The sequence below is a fragment of the Sorex fumeus genome, unplaced genomic scaffold, assembly GCF_029834395.1.
Source record: "Sorex fumeus unplaced genomic scaffold, SorFum_2.1 ptg000094l, whole genome shotgun sequence".
Classification (NCBI taxonomy): domain Eukaryota; kingdom Metazoa; phylum Chordata; class Mammalia; order Eulipotyphla; family Soricidae; genus Sorex; species Sorex fumeus.
In genome coordinates, this window is record NW_026606151.1 from 1,765,910 (window position 1) to 1,788,292 (window position 22,383).

General features: G+C 49.9%; 1 protein-coding gene across 2 annotated transcripts in view; it reads left to right on the forward strand.

The window, feature by feature from the left end:
* The window catches only part of BLTP3A (bridge-like lipid transfer protein family member 3A), a 60,619-nt gene that overhangs the window by 21,261 nt on the left and 16,975 nt on the right, over positions 1-22,383 (forward strand). For both annotated transcript variants that reach the window (XM_056132286.1, XM_056132287.1), the window contains exons 2-14: positions 3,719-3,881; positions 4,145-4,183; positions 5,434-5,525; positions 12,343-12,532; positions 12,808-12,948; positions 13,809-13,979; positions 14,517-14,706; positions 15,091-15,177; positions 17,664-17,834; positions 18,574-18,713; positions 18,847-18,988; positions 19,602-19,795; positions 20,161-21,617. In XM_056132286.1, the coding sequence (XP_055988261.1) occupies positions 3,719-3,881; positions 4,145-4,183; positions 5,434-5,525; positions 12,343-12,532; positions 12,808-12,948; positions 13,809-13,979; positions 14,517-14,706; positions 15,091-15,177; positions 17,664-17,834; positions 18,574-18,713; positions 18,847-18,988; positions 19,602-19,795; positions 20,161-21,617 (3,177 nt within the window). The remainder of the gene's footprint in view (positions 1-3,718; positions 3,882-4,144; positions 4,184-5,433; positions 5,526-12,342; positions 12,533-12,807; positions 12,949-13,808; positions 13,980-14,516; positions 14,707-15,090; positions 15,178-17,663; positions 17,835-18,573; positions 18,714-18,846; positions 18,989-19,601; positions 19,796-20,160; positions 21,618-22,383) is intronic.

The following is a 22,383-nucleotide window of genomic DNA, read 5'->3' on the forward strand; positions in this document are numbered from 1 at the left end:
GCGTCAGGCACAGATGAGATATTACTGCGGGGCAAACCTAAGAGATTTTGTTCATCCAATCGGGTTGGTTAAGTGTAGGAAAGTTGTTGATGGAATTACACTGTATCGTCACCCTCGAGATTTAGATGGGCTCTTCCATAGAGAGGCAGTCCGTGGTAGGCTGTGGAAAGGTTAAGAGGAAAAAATGGCTATCAGCCCTTTCTTTTTAGTTAATTTTGACCACACCTAGTGCTGATCAGGGTTTACTCCTGGCTCTGCACTCAGGGATCATTCCTGACAGTCCTCAGGGGGTTCCTACGGGGTTCTGGGGATCAAACCTGTGTTGGTTGCATGCAAGGCAAACACCATCCCTGATGTACCGTTCTTCAACCATTTTGGAGACAGCTTAGAAATGTATTCTGTGCGAGGTATGTTCTGGAGCAATGTAATATTAAGAGACTATGTTAAGTGATGACATTAGCAGAAGTAAGACCATCTAATGCGCCAAGTTGGCTTCAAACGCTGCCTGTCCCTGTGCAGTCACCTGGGACAGGTTGTTTCACCACTGAACCTCGTGCGATTCTTCTTTGAAATGGGGAGGTGGCTCAAAGGACTGGAACATGAGTGAACAAACAAAAAATGCAGTGGATAAGCCCCTTGACATCATATCTTATTCATAACCAGCAATAGAACACAAATTGTCTACTGTTGCCTTTTCAGCAGATCTGAGTGTTGGAGTAAAATCTCAAATAATAATGGTGGGTCTGGTGTCAAAATATTGAATGTGATCAAAGTAGAGAGAGAGTAATGTGGAAATCATCTGCCCCACAGGTAGGGGGAGGGGGTGGGATGAGGGTATACTGGGGTTTTTGGTGGTGGAGAATGGGCACTGGTGAAGGTACGGGTGTTTTATTATATGACGGAGACTTAGACCTGAAAGCTTTGTAACTGCTCTCATGGTGATTCAATAAATAAAATGATAAAAAATGAAAAAAGTAAGGTGGAGTTCATGCACAATTTAATCAGCTAATCAGTGGCTGAATAAATAGCAGTACTCCTACATAAAAAAAAATGCAATGGATAATGGGGCTCAGGGGGTTGGCTCTGAGTGAGGTCATGAGTTTGATTTCCAGAGCTGCGCATGTGCACGGAGCACTGTCTTGGTGGCTCTTCTGTCTGGGGCTCCTGGCACTGTGCAGTGTATGCATGTACCACTGTTAATGGCCTGGGGCCTCCAGTGAGCACTAGCGTGACCTCGCATCCCCATGGGCATCCAGCCAGCGTAGGCAAGCCCCAGTCATTGCAGCAGCAAAGGGCAGGGCAGGGGGACTGTGTTTGTTTTGTTTTGAGGCCACACCCCCTGGTGCTCCCAGGCTACCTCTACTCTGTGAGGGAGTGGCTCCATGTGGTGCTGAAAGCGGCATGAGATCCAGGGGTAGAATCTGGCCTCCCTTCCTGTGGGCAGTCAGCCTACTCACTTCCTCTCTGGACCCAGAAGGCCAAAAACAAAACATGTTTTTGGTTTTGGTTTTTGGGCCACACAACAGGGGTTACTCCTGGCTCCGCACTCCAGAATCACTCCTGGCAGTGCTCAAGGCATCATATGGAATGCCAGGGATTGAACCCGGGTCAGTAGATGCCCAACCTGCTGTACTGTCACTCTGGCCCCAGGCAAAAACATTTTTTTAAGGTTAAGAAATAAAGTGGGGGGGCTGGAGCGATAGCACAGCTGGTAGGGCGTTTGCCTTGCACGTGGCCAACCCGGGTTCGATTCCCAGCATCCCATATGGTCCCCTGAGCACCGCCAGGAGTAACTCCTGAGTGCAGAGCCAGGAGTAACCCCTGTGCATCGGCGAGTGTGACCCAAAAAGCAAAAAAAATAAATAAATAAAGTGGGGAGTCATGCATACCTCATGTGAGGGTGTTTGGAGACAGATTTTTTTTTTTTTTGGCGGGAAGGAGATGCGAGCAGCACATGTGCTTGGGCACCAAGTGTGCTTGGCCATGTGGTCACAAGCAAAGGAGCTCAGGCAGCGTATGCCTGCCTTTGTTCAAGGTAGCTTTTATAGAGTTTTCCCCAAGCTTCCTCACCTGGGGCTTCTAGTTAAGAGTCCCTTGCTAGGGTTGCTAGAGTGTTTGCAGAGGGGGTAGAGTTAGGAGTGGTCAGTGGTCTTCTTTGAAATTCCTTTTCTTGGCCTTTGTTCCTGCTGGAGCTTCTCTCAGTGGGGGTGTGGAGTTACAGCTTTTTCTGGGTCTGCTCGTAAAGCCTTATCAGGATTTAGTTCTCCTGACTGCAATGCCGGAATTCTGTAGCTCCCAGATAGTTGGTTTTATTGCTTTCCAGGAGTTCCATTGCCACTGGCCCTTTCCTGCCTGCCTCATGGTCAGCCCACTTTTCATATCACATAGGGTCCCCCAAGTGCCACAGGAGTGATTCCTGAGCACAGAGCTAGAAGAAAAATCTGGGCACAGCCATGTGTGGCTCCCCCCAAAAAACAAATGAAATAAAATGATAAGCCTTTTCAAAAGGAAGAGTGCTGTGAAATTTTAAATAAAAGGGTAACATTTATTTATTGAGCATTTAATAAATGCCAGCTTTTAAAATCCAAACAGACCTATGACGTTGGTTGAACATTTTGCTCAAGTCTCAGCATATGTTGAGAGTCAGGTTTTGGACTCAAGTCTAGCTCTACTCAGGGACCTCTCCTGGCAGGACTGTGTGGGCACTGGGGATTGGAGGCTGACCCACAGCCTTCTGCTGCTCTCAGGGGCCAGGGGTCAGGTCCCACTGGGTGGTGTGCAGGGGCTGTTCCTGGCTCGGGTTGATTGGGGGTTGCTGCTGGTGAAGCTGGAGGTACCCAACGTGGGCATCCTGCATGCAGAGCACGTCTCTCCCTGAGTGCCCTCCCTGTCCTGTCTGCTGCTGCGTGGACTTCGAGCAGGCTTCGTTGCTACCGCTGTGGTTATTTCTCCAGAGTCCCCATTGTAGGTTCTTTGTTCTTTAAGTAATATTGCGTAGATTAATTAATTTGGGTTTTTGCGTCACGCCCAGCAATGTTCAGGGGCTACTCCTGACTGTATTCAGGAATCACTCCAGGTGTTGCTCAGGGAACCATATAGGACACCGGGGATCAAACCCAGGTTAACCACTTGCAAGGCAAGCACCCTACCCATTGTACTATCTCTCTGGCCCCTAACTGATTCAACCCTTGGTTGCAGTTCTCTCACTTCTTAGCTTGTTGTGCCATAGATGGCACGCATGTCTTGGGATCAGGGCTTCTAGAACAGCAGAACCCATGAGAGAACACTCGGGCATGCGGGGGGGGGGGATGTGCAGGGTGAAATTCATGGTCTTGCTTGTGTGTCATTCTCTCTAGCCCTGAGCCATGATGAGGTTTTGGGGTTGAAAGATGATGCGGTCCTGAGTAGAATGATAGATCTCACCTGACATTTGACATGGCTCAGGAACGTTGTTTTTTAACCTTCTCCTTTCTTCCAACTCTTGCCTTACACGCGGCCGACCCGGGTTTGATTCCTCCGTCCCTCTCGGAGAGCCTGGCAAGCTCCCCGTGGCGTATTTGATATGCCAAAAACAATAACAAGTCTCACAATGGAGATGTTTCACAATGGTGCCCGCTCAAGCAAATCGGTGAACAACGGGAGGACAGTGCCACTACAGTGCTAATATGCTGTTTAGCAGATTCCTAGGGAAATAGCTTCTTATCATCACTCCTTTCAGGTTCACTAAGAATCTTTCTCCGGATAAGATCAATTTAAGTACTCTGAAAGGGGAGGGTCAGCTGACCAACCTGGAGCTGGATGAAGAGGTTCTACAGAATGTTCTGGAGCTGCCCACCTGGCTGGCCATCACTCGCGTCTTCTGCAACAGGGCTTCCATCCGGGTGAGAGGGGCCGCTGCTCCTGCCTTTTGGTGTTGTTTTGGCTTGGGGGCCATACCCAGGGGTGCATAGGGCTTACACCTGCTTCTGCAGTCGGAGGTCACTGCTGGTGGAGCTTGGGGGACCACATGGGGTGCTTGGGGATTGAGCCCAGGTGGGCCCGCCATGTGCCAGGCCAACACCCTCCCCCTGTGCTGTTGCTCCTGCTGTTCTGCCTTCTCGGGGCAGCTCCCTTACCTCTGACTCTGCTGCCTTTGCTCTTGCAGATCCAGTGGACGAAGTTGAAGACACATCCAATTTGCTTGGTAATGACCTTCCTTGATCACAAGTATCAGATGGGGCGGGCTGGGGCCAGTGTTTAAAAGGCGAGTGTCCCCTTGGACCGGAGGGGGCCCCTCTCAGACAGTGCAGTTGTTGGACTGGCCATAGAACTGGGCTGATGGTGGTTAATGCTGACACACAAGATCTAGGAATCCTTATTTTGGCATCAGGTGGGAATTTTCCCCTGTAGGTCACTAGGGGGTCACTAGGACTCATGGTCCTAGGGAGGCCATGAAGTATGGGAGACAGAGCTAGGAATGTGCTTTAGCCCTTTGTGTTTTCTTTTCTTTTTTTGCTTTTTGGGTCACACACGGCAATGCACAGGGGTTGTTACTCCTGGCTCTGCACTCAGGAATTACTCCTGGCGGTGCTTGGGGACCATATTCTCCTTGTCTTTTTTTGACTTGGGGAGTGGGGTGGGTGTTGGGTCATACCTGGAGGTGCTTGGAGCTTACCCCAGGCTCTGTGCTCAGAGATTACTCCTGGCTGGGTTTAGGGGACCATATGCAGTGCTGGGGATCAAACCAGGAGCTGGCTGAATGCAAGGCGAGTAGCTTGCTCTCTGCTATCTCTCCAGCCCTCTTGATTTTTCAATACTTTGTTTTGTTACCAAGCTTTTGCCTTTAGATTTCTCTAATTTCTCAAAAATCCTGAGAAAGGAAACATTAGTTTGATTCATGTTGACTCTTGAGCGATCACCCAGTAAAAACCCTTCAGGGGTTGACAAAGGCATAAGGCATATCTTTAACCCCAAGACCAGAGTCCCTGAAAATAGGAATATTTCTTTAACTTGGATTTGTGTTTTATTTTTTTTATTATTTATTTTTTTGCTTTTTGGGTCACACCCAATAATGCAAAGGGGTTTCTCCTGGCTCTGAGCTCAGGAATTACCCCTGGCAGTGCTCAGGGGACCATATGGGATGCTGGGAATCGAACCCGGGTTGGCCGCGTGCAAGGCAAACGCCCTACCCGCTGTGCTATTGCTCCAGCCCCAGATTTGTGTTTTAATGTCCTGTTGTGATCTGATTCCATTCTCGTCATGAAGCGCTGCAGCTGGAAGGGAATGGAGAGGGGCAGATGAGGCCAGTCTGTGCTTTCTGTGTGTCCCACAAATATTTGCTGCCCCCTCCCGTGGACACAGGACTCCCCAGGGTCCTGGACTTTGGAGCTGGGTAAGAGTCTGTGCCTTGTGGTTTGTGTGCAGATATTCAGCCGAGCATGGCTTCTCTTTCAGTGTCTGGATAAGGTGGAGGTGGAAATGAAGACCTGTGAGGAGCCCCGGCCCCCCAATGGACAGTCTCCCATTGCTCTGGCTTCAGGACAGAGGTTAGTGGTTTAGGCAAGTGTATTAATAATGTAGTAACTGGTCCAGATCACTGGGGTTTTTTTGTTTTGTTTTTGTCTTGAACCATATGTGTTGGTGCTCAGGGTTTACTCCTGGCTCTGCACTCAGGGATCTCTCACGGCAGGCTCAGGGACCATATGTGGTGTTGGGGATCGAAGCTGGGTTGGCCATGTGCTTGGAAAGCACCCTACCTATTGTAGTGTTGCTCTAGTTCCCAGATCACTTTTTTTGTTAAAATTAAGCTTTTTTTTATTGAAACGTGTCATTGTAATTAGTTTGATTTTTAGGCCACACTCAACTGTGTTTGGGGGCTACTTCTAGCTCTAGTCTATTTTTTCATTTGCTTAGTTGATTTTGGGCCACATCTGGCGATGCTCAGGGCTTATTTCTGGCTCTTAGCTCAGGTCAAAGTCCTGGTGCTAGGAGACCATCTGGGGTGCTGGGGATTGAATCTGGGTTGCTCTCATATAAGACAAGTTCCCCACCTGCTGTACCTTCTCTCTGGCCCCTCATAGTGTTTTTGTCCACACTTATCTCCCCTCACAACCACCAAAGTGATGAGACACCCCGCCTCCAAAACCCCTGTTACTTTTAGTTTGTTCTTGCTACTTTTTCCCCCTCTTGTGGGGGCCACGTCTTTGGAGATAGAAGCCTGGGACCACTCCTGGCTATGCTGGGGGGATGTATAGTGCTGCTCCTTTGTGTGTATGTGTGTGTGTGTGTGTGTGTGTGTGTGTGCGCGCGCGCGCGCGCGTGTAGGCTATACCTGATAGGGATAAAAGTAAAACACAGAATCCCCGATGTCATTTTCATCTGAGAATACTTTTTTTTTTTTCATTCAATTGTTTTGGCTATACCCAGTGCTGCTTAGGGCTGAGCCCTGACTATGCTCAAGGATCACTCCTCAGTACCCCGTCACTGGGTAAAGCACGCGCCTTGCTGCTTTATTATCTTTCTGGCCCCTGGATACTTTCTATTTCATGTGGCTATTAACAGACATGAACTGGGAAGGAGAGGAAAAACTCAAGCACATAGTACTTGTTATCACATTCAATATACTTCACAAGGATCCCTTAAAATTTAAGACTAGAGCTGGGGTGGTAGTACAGTAGGTTAAGGTGTTTACTTTGCATGCAGCCAAACCAAGTTCAATCCCTGGCACCCCATATGGGTGCACTTTGGAGATAGAAGCCTGGGACCACTCCTGGCTATGCTGGGGGGATGTATAGTGCTGCTCCTTTGTGTGTGTGTGTGTGTGCGCGCGCGTGTGTGATCCAGGAGTGATCCCTGAGCATAGGGCTAGGAGTAACCCCTCAGTACCACTGGTTGTGGTCTAAAAACAAACAAACAAAGTATCTAAGACCTCTTTCATATTCAGTTTTCCTGAGTTGCCTCTATAGTACTTTTTTTGTAGAGGTGCTGGAGAGATAGTACAGTGGTCAAGGTACTTGTCTTGCAAGCACATGATTTGCGTTTAATCCCTGGTACCCAGTATGGTCCCTAAGTCCTACCAGAAGTGATCCCTGGCCACAGAGTCAGGAGTAAGCCCAGAGAACAGTTGGATGTGCCCCCTCCCCCCATAAAAACCTTATAAAAATAGTAGGGGTTGGTGAGATAGTATAGCGGGAAAGATGCTTACCGTGCATGCAGCTAACACTAACCTGAGTTCTATCCTTGGCACCCTATAAGGTCCTCAGAGCCCCACCAAAAGTGATCCCTGAGTGCAGGGCCAGGAGTGAGATTTGAACACTGCCAGGTGTGACATAAAAACAAAACAAAATAATATACGGAGATAAAAATACATTATAGTTGTGTGACATGACTTTTAAAGCCTTTTAATTCTATATATCCCCACCATACATAAACATAGAATTTTAAATATACCATTTAGTTTTTGCATAAACTAGATTATGGATTTTTTTGTGTGTGAAGAATTTCTCACGTTTTGTATTTTGACTCACTCTGTCTTTGAGGTCCGTTTAAAGTATTTTTTGTTTAGTCTGTTAAATGTAAAGACTTGTTTTAATTCTTTTTTGGGCTTTGTTTTTGGTAAGAATAGTTCATGAATTGGGACTGGGAAACTAATACCTTGTGTAGGGCACTTGCCTTGCATTTGGCGGGCCCAGATTTGATCCCACATGGTCCCTGGAGCAGCACCAGGAGTGATCCCTGAGTGTAGAGCCAGGGTAAGCCCCAAGCACTGCCAGGTGTGGGCCCACCCTCCCCCCACAAAACCCCAAATAGAAGTTATGAATTATTTATTATGAGTAGTTCATAACCGATACTGTACATTTTCAATTACAGCATATTTGAAGGCACATATTTTTCTTTTGTCCAAGATGAATGCATGGATTGATGCAGATGATGTTGATTTAATTTTTTCCCATTCTGATAGTCCTTACTCTTTGGATCGAGACCATTGATGATAGCTGTCTTCTTTCTTCTGGTGGTGGGAAGGTTTGAGCAACACCCAGCAGTGATTGGGGTCACTCATGGCAGTGCTTGGGGGACCGGCTCGTGCTGGGTGTAGAGCTGGGGTCTGCTGCACGCAGAGCACTGTCTTAACTCTGGGACTGATGATGATTGTCCTGGCCTGGTTTTTCATTGTGGGATGCATAAGAGAAATTAAATTTTTTTCTTCCTGTTGTTTTATTTTTCTATAATGAGTCAGATATTTGATTATTCTAACATATAATTTTATTTGTAGCTTAAAAGGAAATACAACTAGAGACTGCTGTCTGGGAAACACGATAATAACTGAATTGTCTTTGCTTTAATATCTTTTTAGTATTCAGTTCTAGGAAGTGCAATTTTGTTTGTTTGTTCTTTTGGGCCATACTCAGATGTACTCAGGGCTTAATCCTGGCTCTGCATTCAAGGATCACTCCTGATGGACTCAGGAGGCCATATGGGGTTCTGGGGATAGAACCCCGGTCTGCCTCATGCAAAGCAAGTGCTTTACCCACTGTACTATCTCTCTGGCCCCAGGAAAAGGCTGATTTCCTCCCTGCCCCTCCCCGAATGCTTATGGCTGATTGCTGGCTCTGTGCTCAGGGATCACTCCTAGCTGGCTTGGGGAACTATATGTGAAGCCGGGGTTCAAACCTGGGTTGGCTGCATGGAAGGCAAGTGCCTTACTCACTACTCTGACACTGGTTGCAGGCAGATCGTTTTTACAGTATGATTCAAAGTCAAGTTTGGGATCAATATTACTTTTTGTCTCTAGCAATATCCTCACACTGACCATACACCAAAGATGGCCTTTTCCTGGCTGTACTGTTCTCTTTGCCAGAAATCAGCCGACTTGGTGTTGTTATGTGGTTAAATATAATTTTATGTTTAATGGCAACTTGTATTTTACTATGAACTATTCATACTTTGTCCTGTTTTCACTGAGCTACTGTTTATTATTTTCAGTTAAAAAATTCTCCATGTTTTAGAGATATTAGTCCTTTGTGATATAAATGACAGAAACATTTGTTCTTTTTGGTTTGTTGTTTCCAGGATTTGTTTTGGGCGGGGCAAGGGGGATGTGGCCCACATCTGGTGGTGCTTAGGGCCTGTTCCTGGCTCTGCACTCAGGGATCACTCCTGGCAGGGCGTGGGGACTTTCCCTCTAGTCATTGCTGTGGTCTGGGGTCTGCACACTTGGCTCTAGTGTTCTCACACAGGCTTATTGGGGAGGTCTCTCTCACACACCCTCTTTCCCCAACCTGGCAGCTGAATGGAAGTGCTATAGGGCTTATGCTCAGCTTGTTGGGGTGGTGCGTGGATTTGAACTCATGACTTCAGGTTTGCAGGGCAAGTGCTCCACCCAGGAGCTGTCCCTGGGCTCTGGTTGGCTTTGTTGTTTTTTGGGGAGATCACACCCAGTGGTTCTCAGGGAACCCTGTGGTGCTGATCAAATTCAACAAATTATTCGGAGTGTGTGCTCCATCCCTGAGCCCTGGCTTCAGTGCCCAGGTGCTATCTTTTGTAACTAGCACTGGTTCCATCTTCACGTCTGAATCTCTCTGTTTTCCACATAATGAAGGACTTCAGGTTGGCCTTTATTTTTTCCCTTTGCTCTCTAAACCTCACTGGGGAAATGCAGCTATGGTTGGAACTGTTCTCTCTCTCTCTCTCTCTCTCTCTCTCTCTCTCTCTCTCTCTCTCTCTCTCTCTCTCTCTATTTTCCCTGTCCCTCTCCCTGTCCCTCTCTTTGTCCCTCTCCCTGTCCCTGTCCCTGTCCCTCTCTTTGTCCCTCTCCCTGTCCCTGTCCCTGTCCCTCTCCCTCACCCTCTCCTTCCCCTTTTGGTTGTTGGGCTACACTCAGTGATGCTCAGAACTTAATCCTGGCTCTGTGCTCAGGAACACTCCTGGTATGTCCAGATGACCTTATGGGATGTCAAGGATCGAATCCAGGTTGGCTACATGCAAGGCAAATGCCTTCCTTGCTGTACTATAGCTCTGGCCCTATTTTCTTTTTTGGAAGAAGGGTGTCTTTGAGCTGTAGCTAGCAGTGTTCCAGGGCTACTTACAGGGCTGTTCCTGTCAGAGCTCAGGGACTTGTGGTACAGGGATGAAACAAAGGGTCGGCTTCATGCAAGGCAAGCACCTTCACCCTGGACAGTATGTCGGACCTCAGAACTCTTCTTGACTCTGTTCCACTGTGTTAAATCTGGACTTGTTTATCTAGCTGTACTTCTTTTTTCCTACCACCTTTGCAGAAGATCCAGTATTTTTGAATATTTTATGGAAAAATAGTATTTTCTTTCTGTAGTCATACCTCTCCTTGAAGACAGCATCTTAATATTTAATTATATAGCATGTTGACTATATAAATGTTTTAAAATATATTCCTCTTTGTAGGAGATTGTTTCCAGATCAACTCTCTTAGTCTATGCTTTAAGAAAAAAAAATCCCACTTAAATAAGTGCCAGTCAGGAGCTGGAGCAATAGTATAGCAGTTATTTATTTATTTATTTATATGTAGGAGTACTGCTATTTATTCAGCCACTGATTACTGATTGAATTGTGCATGAACTCCACCTTACCTTTTTTTTTCATTTTTTTATAATTTTATTTATTGAATCACCATGAGAGCAGTTACAAAGCTTTCGGGTCTAAGTCTCTGTCATACAATGAAACACCCGTACCTTCACCAGTGCCCATTCTCCACCCCCAACAACCCCAGTATACCCCCATCCCACACCCTCCTCCTACCCGGAGCAGATGATTTTCACATTACTCTCTCTCTACTTTGAACACATTCAATATTTTGACACCAGATCCACCATTATTATTTGAGATTTTACCCCAACACTCAGATCTGCTGAAAAGGCAAATTTGTTTTCTATTGCTGGTTATGAATAACATATGATGTTGTGTGGCTGCAGTAGTGGCCGCGTGATTTTGAAATTCCAAAATTTTAACACTTAAATCTGGAGGGATTTCTGCCAAAACATGCTGGGTTCCAAGATTTGCTCCTGAGCCTCTGGGATCATGGCCGTTAAGCAGCTTGATCAGGAGTCAGAAAGGCCGTTTGTGGGTGATGACTTGGGGTCTCGTTGGGGTGGGGAGGACAGGACCGACTCCACCCCCATCCCATGAGGCCCAACATGTCTCATCACTGCAGGCCAAAGCCTGACAGTCCAGTGGCCTCTGGAGGATGGTGGCCACCGAGCCACCAAGGGGGAGCAGGTGGAGGGATAGCACCCTTTCCCCCCTGGGGTGGCCTGGCGACAGTAACCTACTGTGGGGTCCGGACACATTTCTGCCCAAAGCCGCTGGGTTTCGAGATTTGTTTCTGAGTCTCTGGGATCATGGCCATTAAGCAGCTTGATCAGAGAGGCCGTTCGTGGGTAATGACTTGGGGTCTCATTGGGGTGGGGAGGACAGGACCGGCTCCACCCCCATCCCGTGAGGCCCTGCGTGTCTCGTCACTGCGGGCCCAAACCTGACTGTTCAGTGGCCTCTAAAGGATGGTGGCCACTGGGCCGCCAGGGGGAACAGGCCAAGGCACGAAACCCATTTCCATCTGTGTTGGCCCAGCACGGTAACCTACTGCAGGGACTGGATGCATTTCTGCCAAAAGCCGCTGGGTTTCAAGATTTGTTTCTGAGTCTCTGGGATCATAGCCATTAAGCAGTTCAATCAGGAACCAGAGAGGCCTTGCCTCCAATTATATAGCTGAGCCGGAGGTGGTTTGTGGGTGTGTTTCCCACATACCTAACTTTTGGCCGTTTACTTTCTTGGTAAACTTTGCCCCAAGTTTTTGGGGTCTGGCCAAAGGCACAGCAGCAATTTTGGGGTATCTGGAAGTCTGAAGGCGCCATTAGGCTGCTGGTGCACTCACCTCACAGGTACAAATTGACCTGCTGGCGGCACCATACCCCCAAGGAGCAATAGTATAGCAATTAGGGCACTTGATTCGCATGCAGCCAACCCAGGTTTGATTCCCAGCATTCCGTATGGTTCCCTGAGCACTGCCATATGGTGATTCCTGAGTGTAGAGGCAGCAGTAAATTCTGAACATCACCAGGTGTGGCCCAAATACCAAACAAACAAACAAACAAAGCCTCAAAAAAACTAACCCCAAAACGTAATAAATAGTGCTACAGTAAAGAGTGCTAATCACCCCTTAAAATTTTAGAAGTTCAAAAAAAGTTCAAGACAGGAGAGGATAAAAGAAGTTCAGCCGTGATTCTAGCACCCAGAGAGAGCTGGCACTGCCCTCCACCTTGCTTCCCGTCTTCCAGTGTAACGGCAGCGCGGTCCAGCATGATGCCCATCATTCTCCGTCCTTGTTTGTTGTAGTGAGTATGGCTTTGCTGAGAAGGTGGTGGAGGGCATGTTCATCGTGGTCAACTCCATCACCATCAAGATCCACTCCAAGGCCTTCCACGCGTCTTTCGAACTGTGGCAGCTCCAGGGCTACAGCGTCAACCCCCACTGGCAGCAGAGTGACCTCCGCCTCACCCGAATCACGGAGCCCCGCCGCGGAGAGGTGACTGAGAGCCGAGACCTGGGGCCCGCCTACAGTGGCCCTTACCAGGTCACACTCCTGCTGAGAGCCTCCCGCTGCCCCACCCCCGTGTCCCTTTCCTAGAGCGCAGGCATCCCTCTGCCCAATAGTCTCGCTCCCTGCTGCCCACTGGCCTTCGTGGGTCCGGTCTCAGCTGGGGCGCCTTGTGTCTCACCATGCGGGTCTTGGCCCTGGGACTTCCTGCCACCTGGTTCGTGGCACCCACAGAACTGAGGGAGTTCTCTTTTCCCATTCAGGTTTTAACCTTTAAGGAAATAACTTGGCAGACACTTCGGATTGAGGCAGATGCCACAGACAATGGGGATCAGGACCCAGTCACAACTCCGTTGAGGCTGATCACCAACCAAGGCCGGATCCAGATAGCCCTCAAGAGGAGAGTGAGTCTGCACTATCTGCGTGCTGGCAGCTGTCTCCTGTTCTCACAGATGGTCCCGTGCGAGGGCATCCCCTGCCAGCATGTGCAGGCAGTTGCACAAGTGGTGGCGGCAGGGGGAGAGCTAGAGTCCAGTGTGGCATGGTGACTCCTCGGAAAACTGTCTCCCATTCTGTCACCGTGGTTTTGAGGACCCCGAGTCTTTGTTCTGTTCTGGGGGCTGTATCCTGTGGAGTGGTACTCAGGGGCTATTCCTGGCTTGGTGCTTGGGGCTTGCAGCTGCTGTTGCTCCAGGGACCATGTGCTGGGGACTGAGTCCAGGCTCTTCACACGTCAAGCATGTACTCTCTCTGGCCCTTGAGCCATCCCGTTAGCTTGAGAACCCCAGTTTGTCCCAGTTTGTCTGGTTTCAGGACAGACAGTTGACTGCTGCTGTTTTTTTTTTTTTTTTTTTTTTTATGATAGAACTGGTTTCAGTACTCCTACATTAAAAAAAAATAGGAACTTGTTGGTAGTTTTGCAGGGAATTGATTCTGCAAAGTGTTTTATGTTATTTATTTATTTTGGTTTGGGGCCAGACCCAATGATGCTCCGGGGTTACTCCTGGCTCTGCGCTCAGGAATTATTCCTGGCAGTGCTTGGGGGACCATATGGGATGCCGGGGATTGAATCTGAACCCGGATAGGCTGTCTGTAAGGCAAATGCCTTACCCGCTGTACTGTTGCTCTGGCCCCTGAAAAGTGTTTGATGCTTTGCTTTCACTTGCTGGGAGTAAGCCAGCTTGGACATGGAGCAGGCCGTGACTACTGGGAGGCATTGGGGCCTTCTCAGAGGCTCAACTGTCTCCTCTCTGTGGTTCTTTAGACCAAAGACTGCAATGTCACGGCCTCCAAGCTGATGTTCCTGCTGGACGACCTGCTGTGGGTGCTGACGGACTCGCAGCTGAAGGCCATGATGAAGTATGCAGAGTCACTGAGTGAGGCCATGGAGAAGTCAGCCCAGCAGAGGAAGAGTATGGCCCCCGAGCCCGTGCAGGTCAGAGGCAGTGTCCCTCGGACCAGGCTGACACCTACTTGGTGAAGTTGGGACTTTCATGTAGCTTCTTTGAATCCCCTCTCCCCCTTCCCTACAAGTGCTGGCTACTGCAGGAATACTCCTGCCCATGGAACCTTTGCTCTTTTGAAGTACGCACTATGAGCAGGTTATGTGATGTGATGTGATTGGCACTGCTGTAAAAGTGAGCACCCTGCCATGAGAGCAAGAACACCTGACTCTCCTTTCTCAAAGAGGGCACTTTAGGGAGACTGCCTGGAGGAGGTGTTGGAGCATCATTTGACTAAGTCTTGTGGGGCAAGAGCTGGAGGCCTCCTTCAGACTACAGGATGCTACTTTGATACTTAACGATGCTGATTGTACCCAAAAATTTTGGTGTGTGGAACAGTAGGTAGGCAGACGGGTGGACAGTTTTGAGAGGGAAGGAGCAACCTGCTACGAGCTGGATGTCCTAGCTGGAGAAAGCCTGTGACAGAGTCTCTCAGGGTCCTGTATTGTTTTTCTCTCTATTGCTTGTAGATCACCCCTCCTGCCCCCAGTGCCCAGCAGTCCTGGGCACAGGCATTTGGTGCCAGCCAGGGCGGCAGCAGCAGCAGTAACCGCCTGAGCCAGTATTTTGAGAAATTCGACGTGAAGGAGTCCTCCTACCACCTGCTCATCTCCCGCCTGGACCTGCACGTCTGTGACGACAGCCAGTCCCGGGAGCCAGGTACCACACGGGCACAGCCTGCCCACAGCCCGCCGTGGCCTTCAGTGGGCCCCTGCCCCACTGTGGCCATTTGGGGGTGGGGTGAGCTAGGGCAGGGGGGAAGGCAGCACTGTCACCTTTAAGGTGCAACCAAATCGCCCCTAAGACAAAAAAAATATGGATGTCGAGGGATAGTCCAGTGGGTTTGCGCTGTACTTGACTTGCATGTGCTGACCCGGGTTCAATTGCTGGGACCTCATGTGGTCCCCCGAGCCCCGCCAGGAGTGATCCTTGAACACCGACACCATCTATGGCTCCAGGGATTGAACCCAGGTTGTCCATGTGCAGGCAAGTGCCCAACCCACTGTACTGTCACTCCAGCACCATCTTTATTGTCTTTTTTAGGTGTCTCTGCGAACAGACTCATGGGGGGTGCTATGCAGCTTACCTTCCGCAAGATGGCCTTCGACTATTACCCCTTCCACTGGGCAGGTAGGCGAATTCTGGGTGGAGGCAGCTGACTGCCGACTCCTGGGCTCGTCCCTGCCCGCCTGCCTTTCCGGCAGTCCGTCGCCTCTGTCCCTCCACTTTCACTACTTTAGGGACTCTAGTCTTCTTCAGCCAGAGATGGCAGCCACGGGCACCTGCTTTTCCAGGGAAGCCCCAGAAGAATCTGCTTGCTGATGGTTTTTATTTGTTCCAGAGAATTCTGGGTGGGGATAAGGGATCAGAATCTGAACTAGGACTATACTCGTGGGAAGAATATTGTATCTTATCCATATCTCACACCTTAACGCAAAAGTCAATTTAAAATGGATTAAGAGGGGCTGGAGTGATAGCACAGCGGGTAGGGCATTTGCCTTGCATGTGGCAGACCCGGGTTCGAATCCCAGCATCCCGTATGGTCCCCTGAGTACCGCCAGGAGTGATTCCTGAGTGCAGAGCCAGGAGTAACCTCTGAGCATCGCCGGGTGTGATCCAAAAAGCAAAAAATAAAAATAAAATAAAATAAAATGGATCAAGAGATCTGACTGGAAACTGAAGTGGTACGTTGAGGAAAATATAGGCAGAATGCTCCAAGATTTGGACCTCCCAAGTTATCTTCAATAATATGATTCCACTGGCAAAGGCAACAAAAACAAAAAATAAAGAAATTGGACTATATCAAGTTAAAGAGCTTCTACATGGAAAAAAAAAAACAAAACCAAAAAACAAAAACAAACAAACAAAAAAAAAAACAGAGGCTAAAACTAAAAGACAGCTAACTAAATGGGAAAAAATATTTGCATTCATTTACATCAGATAAAGGATTGATAGCCAGGATATATAAAATATTTACAAAGATCAATAACAGAAAAATCTGAAACCCATCAAAAAATGGGAAGAGCAAATGAACAGACATTTCTCAGAGGAAGACAGGTGGATGGCCAGAGGCACATGAAAAAGTCCTCAGTATCACTTATCATTAGGGAAATCCAAATCAAGATGATAGTGAGATGCCATCTCACACCAGTGAGATCAGCACATATCAGAAATACCGGGAACAGTTCTGTATTTTTGGGAATGTGTTGAAAAAGGAACCGTCGTCCACTGCTGGTGGCAATATTGTCTCTTCAACCCCTGTGGAAAACAGTATGGAGAGTCCTCAGTGAACTAAGGCTTGAGCTACCACATGACCCGGCAGTTCCATCTGAGTATCTACCCCCAGGACAAATTTTTTTTTCATTCAAAAGGACATTTTCACACTTATGATTCATAGCACTTAGTGCAGAACCAGCCTAGGTATCCCATGGCGAATGAGTGGATTGTGAAGATGTCTATATATACATTGGAATACTGTACAGCTGCAAGGACTGAGATTCTCGTGCAGTTTGCTGCAACCCAGTTGGAACCGGAAGATGTCATGCTGAGTGATGCCAGGACAGCCACATGATGGGGGAACAGGAGTTGGGGCCTCTGTTGTACTGATGATATGGGAGAGTAGTCTAGCCACCTACCCAAAGCACACACTCAACAAAACTGAAAATATGAGATAGAAACTGCAGGTGCCAAACGTTGAAATGTGCCTGTCATGGTGGTAGGCGGCAGTGGGGGACGGGACAGGATGGGACAGGACGGGACATAGGGACACTGGTAGAATGAAGCTGACATTGGTGGTGGGATTGGTGTCAGAATATCATGTGCCTCTGTTTACAATAGCTAGAATCTGGAAAAAACCTGAGTGCCCGAGAACAGATGACTGGTTAAAGAAACTTTGGTACATCTACACAATGGAGTACTATGTAGCTGTTAGAAAGGATGAAGTCATGAAATTTACATACAAGTGGTACTACATGAAAAGTATCATGCTAAGCGAAATGAGTCAGAAAGAGGGACAGACATAGAAAGATTGCATTCATCTGGGGAACATAAAGTAATAACATAGGAGACTAACACCCAAAAGTGCCTGAGATTAGTACCAGGAATTTTGCTCCATGGCTTGGAGGCCAGCCACATATGCTAGGGTAAAAGGCAGCTCAGATAGAGAAGGGAGCACCAAATAAAGGGTGTTGGGAGGATCCTCCCAGGATGGGAGAAGCATGCTGAAAGTAGACTATAGACCAAACATGATTGCCACCCATTGCCTCTCTTGCAAACCACAACATCCAAAAGGAGAAAGAGAGAACAAAAGGGAGTGCCCTGCCACAGAGGCAGGGTGGGCTGGGGGGGATGGGGGGTGGGAGGGATACTGGGACCCTTGGTGGTGGAAAATGGGCACTGGTGGAGGGATGGGTATTTGATCATTGTATAACTGAAACCCAAGTAGAAAAATTTGTAAGTCTACAACTGTACCTCATGGTATTTCACTAATAAAAATTAAAAAAAATTATTTTAAAATGAAAAAAAAAAAGAATATCATGTGCCTGAAACTCAACTAATTAAGTGAAAATTTTCCAAAAAGAATCTTGATCCAGACTAAGTGCTTCTTGTGCCTGCAGGTGATAGCTGCACGCACTGGGTGCGGTACTGTGGGGCCATGGAGACCCGGGAGCAGTGGGCCGAGAAGCTGGTGACAGAATTTCAAAGGAAAATGGAGAAGTGGCACGAGGAGACGGGTCTGAAACCGCTCTGGCACCTGGGCGTGGACTCTCCGTTCCGGAAGAAAGCAGGTGGGGGGTGAGCAGGTGGAGGACCCTGCTACCTGGCCGCCACTTGCTGGGTCAGGGGCGATAACACACTGCAGTGACTAGATTCTGTCCTGGTCAGGGGTGATAACACCCTGAATGGCTAGATTCGGTCCTGGTCAGGGGCGGTAACGCCCTGAGTGACTGCATTTGGTCCTGGTCAGGGGCGATAACACCCTGAGTGGCTGGACTCGGTCCTAGTCAGGGGGGATAACACCCTGAGTAGCTAGACTCGGTCCTGGTCAGGGGCGATAATGCCCTGAGTGGCTGGACTCGGTATTGTCAGGGATGATAACCTCCTGCAATGACTAGACTAGGTTCTGGTCAGAAGTGATAATGCCCGGCTGTGTCTAGACTTGGTCCTTAATGTCCTGCAGTGGCTAGACTTGGTCCTGGTCAGGGGCGATAACACCCTGAATGGCTAGGCTCAGTTCTGGTCAGGGGCGATAATGCCTTGGCTAGGCTTGGTCCTGGCTGATTATTCCAGCTTCACCCCATGCAGAAGCAGCAGCAGCCTCTCAGCAAAGTCCTCTTGATCCTTAGGCAGGTGTACTAGGGAGAGAGCTGCCCTGCCCTCTAGTCACTGGCCATGACCTGGACCCTGGGGAGAGTCCAGTTGATAGGTTCCGTGTTAGTGTTTGTGCGATCTTTACTCCAAATTCTGTTCCTCGTGCTTGAGACGTGAGTATGCGGCCATCTTTCCCACCATCTAATTTTTATTTAGATTCTTTCTCCAGTCCTCGCAAGAACCCCTTGGAGAGAAGGCCCTCTCAGGGCCAGCAACCTGCCTTTGGGCCCCCGGCATGGAATCGTTTACGCTCGAGCTGTCTGGTCATCCGAGTCGATGACCTGGACATCCACCAGGTGAGGCTCCTGGACCCAGGCCGACGGGTGGGGAAGGGACAGGCAGCTTCTCTCAGAGGGGTTTTCTTTCCTCAGAGAAGTTCTTCTCCGGGCGCTTCTTTGTAGATGCTAACAGGGACTGGTGGTTGCATAGGTCTCCACAGCGGGGCAGCCCAGCAAGAAGCCGTCCACACTCCTTTCCTGCAGCCGGAAACCTCGCGACACACCCACTCAGGTCTCCGCCGTCCATATTGAGTTCACAGAATATTACTTCCCGGATAATCAGGAGCTTCCAGGTAAGCTGGGAGGGTGTCCCCGCTCACCGTTTAGGTCATGCTCTGCATTGTGGGACCCAGGGGCCGTTTCCAGTGTTCTCATTTGTCGTTTTAGGAGCTTTAGGTGTGTGATTTAGTTTTGGCAGACTTCTGTTAAAAGTCTCTATCTTGTGTAAATCTCTGCCTTATAGCTTTAATTATTATTTTTAAAAAAAATTTGTGCTACTGAAGGTAGCACCCAGGGGTGCTCGGGTGCTACTCCTGGCTCAGTGCTCATGGAAGTGCTCAAGGGACCATGGAAGTGCCAGGGAGGACACAAGGGATTCTGCACACAAAGCCTGCAGTCCTCTAGGCTATCTCCCCAGTCCTATTTCTTTCTTTTTTGGGGGGCATGAGGGTGAGCCACACCCACCAGTGCTCAGGGGTTACTCCTGGCTCTGCACTCAGGAATTAGTCCTGGCGGTGCCAGGGATCGAACCCAGGCCGGCCGAATTCAAGGCAAGTACCCACCCCGCTGTACTATTGCTCCGGCCCCCTACCTTTGCTTTCTTGATAACAACATGAATATTAACAGTTGAGAGTTGAAGATACCATTTTGGTATATGGAGTTTCTTTCCCCCCTTCTCCTTTCCAGTTCCCTGTCCCAATCTCTACATTCAGTTAAATAGTCTCACGTTCACCATGGATCCTGTCAGCTTGCTTTGGGGAAACCTCTTCTGCCTGGATTTATACCGCAGCTTGGAGCAGTTCAAAGCTATCTACAAGCTGGAGGATTCGAGGCAGAAAGACGAACACCTGGACATCCGGCTGGATGCCTTCTGCTTGAAGGTAGGTGAGAGAGGACCCCGTGTCCTCCTATGGCTGTCACCCAGGGTTCGGCTCTTTCTTCCTGAGAGAAGTAAGAAAAGCAGATCCTGAGTGGCCTCTCATGTGTGGAGGCTCTGGAGAGACTCGATGGCCGTTCTGGTTTTTTTTCTTTTTTTTTTTTTTTCTTTTTGGGTCATACCTGGCGATGCACAGGGGTTACTCCTGGCTCTGCACTCAGGAGTTACTCCTGGTGGTGCTCAGGGGACCATATGGGATGCTGGGAATCAAACCCGGATTGGCCGCGTGCAAGGCAAATGCCCTACCCGCTGTGCTATCTCTCCAGCCCCTCAATGGCCATTCTGAATTGGGTTTCTTTTCCTCTCAAGGTGAGCTTCCCCCTGGAGAAGAGAGAGCGGGCAGCGCCGCACCGGCCGCAGGCCCTTGCCTTCTCTGTGTCAGGCCTGACCGCCACCAATACCCGCCATGCTCCCCACTGTAGCGCTTCCGACCTCCAGAGTCTCTTCCGGGCTTTCGCGGCTTCTGAATTCTTCCATTCCAGCTCTGTCCACTTCCCCAAGGCACCCGGTGCCTTTGGCCTCCTGCACATGCTGTTTCTGCACCACGCCTTCCAGATGGACGCCCGCCTCCCCCAGCCCGGCGCCCTTCCTCCTCAGAGGCCCCAGGCTTCCCAGGACCTCTGGGCCATCCACTTCACCAAGATCTCTTTGGATTTTGAAGGAACGGAGAAATTCGAAGGTCACGCCTTGAATTTTGTTGCTCCTTTCCCCTTGTCCATCTGGGCCTGCCTGCCCTTCCGTTGGCAGCAGGCCCAGGCCCGGAAGCGCCTTCTGGCCACAGAAGGGAGGCTGAAGCCTTCAGCGAGCTTTGGCGGCCCCAGCCCCTCCGAGACCCTCACTGGGGACACGGTGCCTCACCAGCGGTCAAAGACCGAGCAGGACTTGAAAAGCTTATCAGGCCTGACTGAGGTCATGAAGGTTTTGGAAGAGGCCAGCAGCAGGGCCGACAGCAGAGGGCCCCTGACGGAGCTGGAGGACGCGGCAGACGTCCACGTGCTCGTCCACTCCCCGGCACGCGTGTGCGTGAGGCTTGACCACTACCAGTACCTGGCGCTGCTCCGCCTCAGGGAGGTGCTGCAGGGCCTGCAGGAGCAGCTCGCCCGGGACACGGAGGCCCTGACCGGGGCTGGCCTGCGGGACCGGACCGCGTGCATCGGGGTCCTCTTCCCCAGTGCTGAGGTGGCGCTACTCATGCAGCCAGCTCCCGGGGCCGCCGAGGCCGACTCCGGGGGCTCCGACAGCACCAGCCTCATCGATTCCGAGCTGTCCCCATCAGAGGAGCGGGAGCCAAAGTCGGACAGCTCCTCCGAGCAGGGCCTGGCCAGCCCTGCCAAGGCTCCCGGGGATGGTGGCGTGGAACAGCCCGACGCGGACCCTGCCGGGCCCCGGCTGCTCTCCGGCAACGGGGAAGGGCAGGGCGTGGCGTGTCCTGCACCGGGGCCTGCAGGGAAGGGCCACGAGGCCGTCGATTCCCTCCATGCCAAGAGACTGAGCAGAGCCCAAGCGTCCGGCTCACCGTCCGCCTCGAAGCCTCTGGGCGCCAGGGACAGCGCGGTGAATGGGCAGGGCGAGCTGGTGCCCTTGAAGAACATAGAGGGAGAGCTGTCCAGTGCTATTCACATGACCAAGGATGCCACCAAGGAGGCGCTGCATGCCACAGTGGACCTCACCAAGGAAGCTGTGTGTATGACCAGGGACGCTTTCAGCCTGGGCAGAGATCGAATGACCTCGACCATGCAAAAGATGCTGTCCCTGCCTCCAGCCAAGTGAGTACTGCCTCCTTCCGTCTGTCCACCTTCTGCCTAACTCCCGCCACTGGCCCCAAGGCTTCTTGCTGTGTGCGCTTCTATTTTATTTATTCGCTTTGGTGGGACTAAGGCTCGAACCCAGGGACTTGTACATGGGAGGGCGAGCACTCTAGCACTGAGCTGAAGCTCCTGCCCCTTGTGCATCTTTTCAGCGAGTGTAGGCAGATGGAGAGAAGGGCCTGTCCAGGAGGGCCCAATCTCTGTTTTCCAGAGCTACCCTTGGGGCATTGAAGAGATTTTCAGACTACATGGAGGATACAGGCTTAACAGTTTGAGAGATTTCTTTTCAGGATTCTGCTTAATGCTACGATGGGGAGAGCCAGACATTATAGTAGAATTGCACAAAATCCCATCAATGTTCACTTTCTTCTGTGTAACAAATCCTGTTCTTAGGCAGTTTTCAAGGCAGCACTTATTAGTTCTTAGGGATCAGGTTAGTTTCTCTCTCTCCCTGACTTGCTGTTATCCGAACAATGTTGAGCCTAAATAGCCTTGCCTGGCCCCCCGCGTGACATGACAGACAGACTTTCAGCAGGCTCTCTCTTCTATGGCCTGGGACTGACCCACAGCAGCCTGGCGAGGTAGATAAAGATGATTGTGTCTCTGTTTTACTGCTGAAGAAACGGGAGTTTCAGGAAGAAGGTGTTCCTGGATATTTCCTCTATCTTTTGTTTTTGGCCCACACCTGGTGGTGCTCAGGGCATATTCCTGGCTCTGCGCGCAG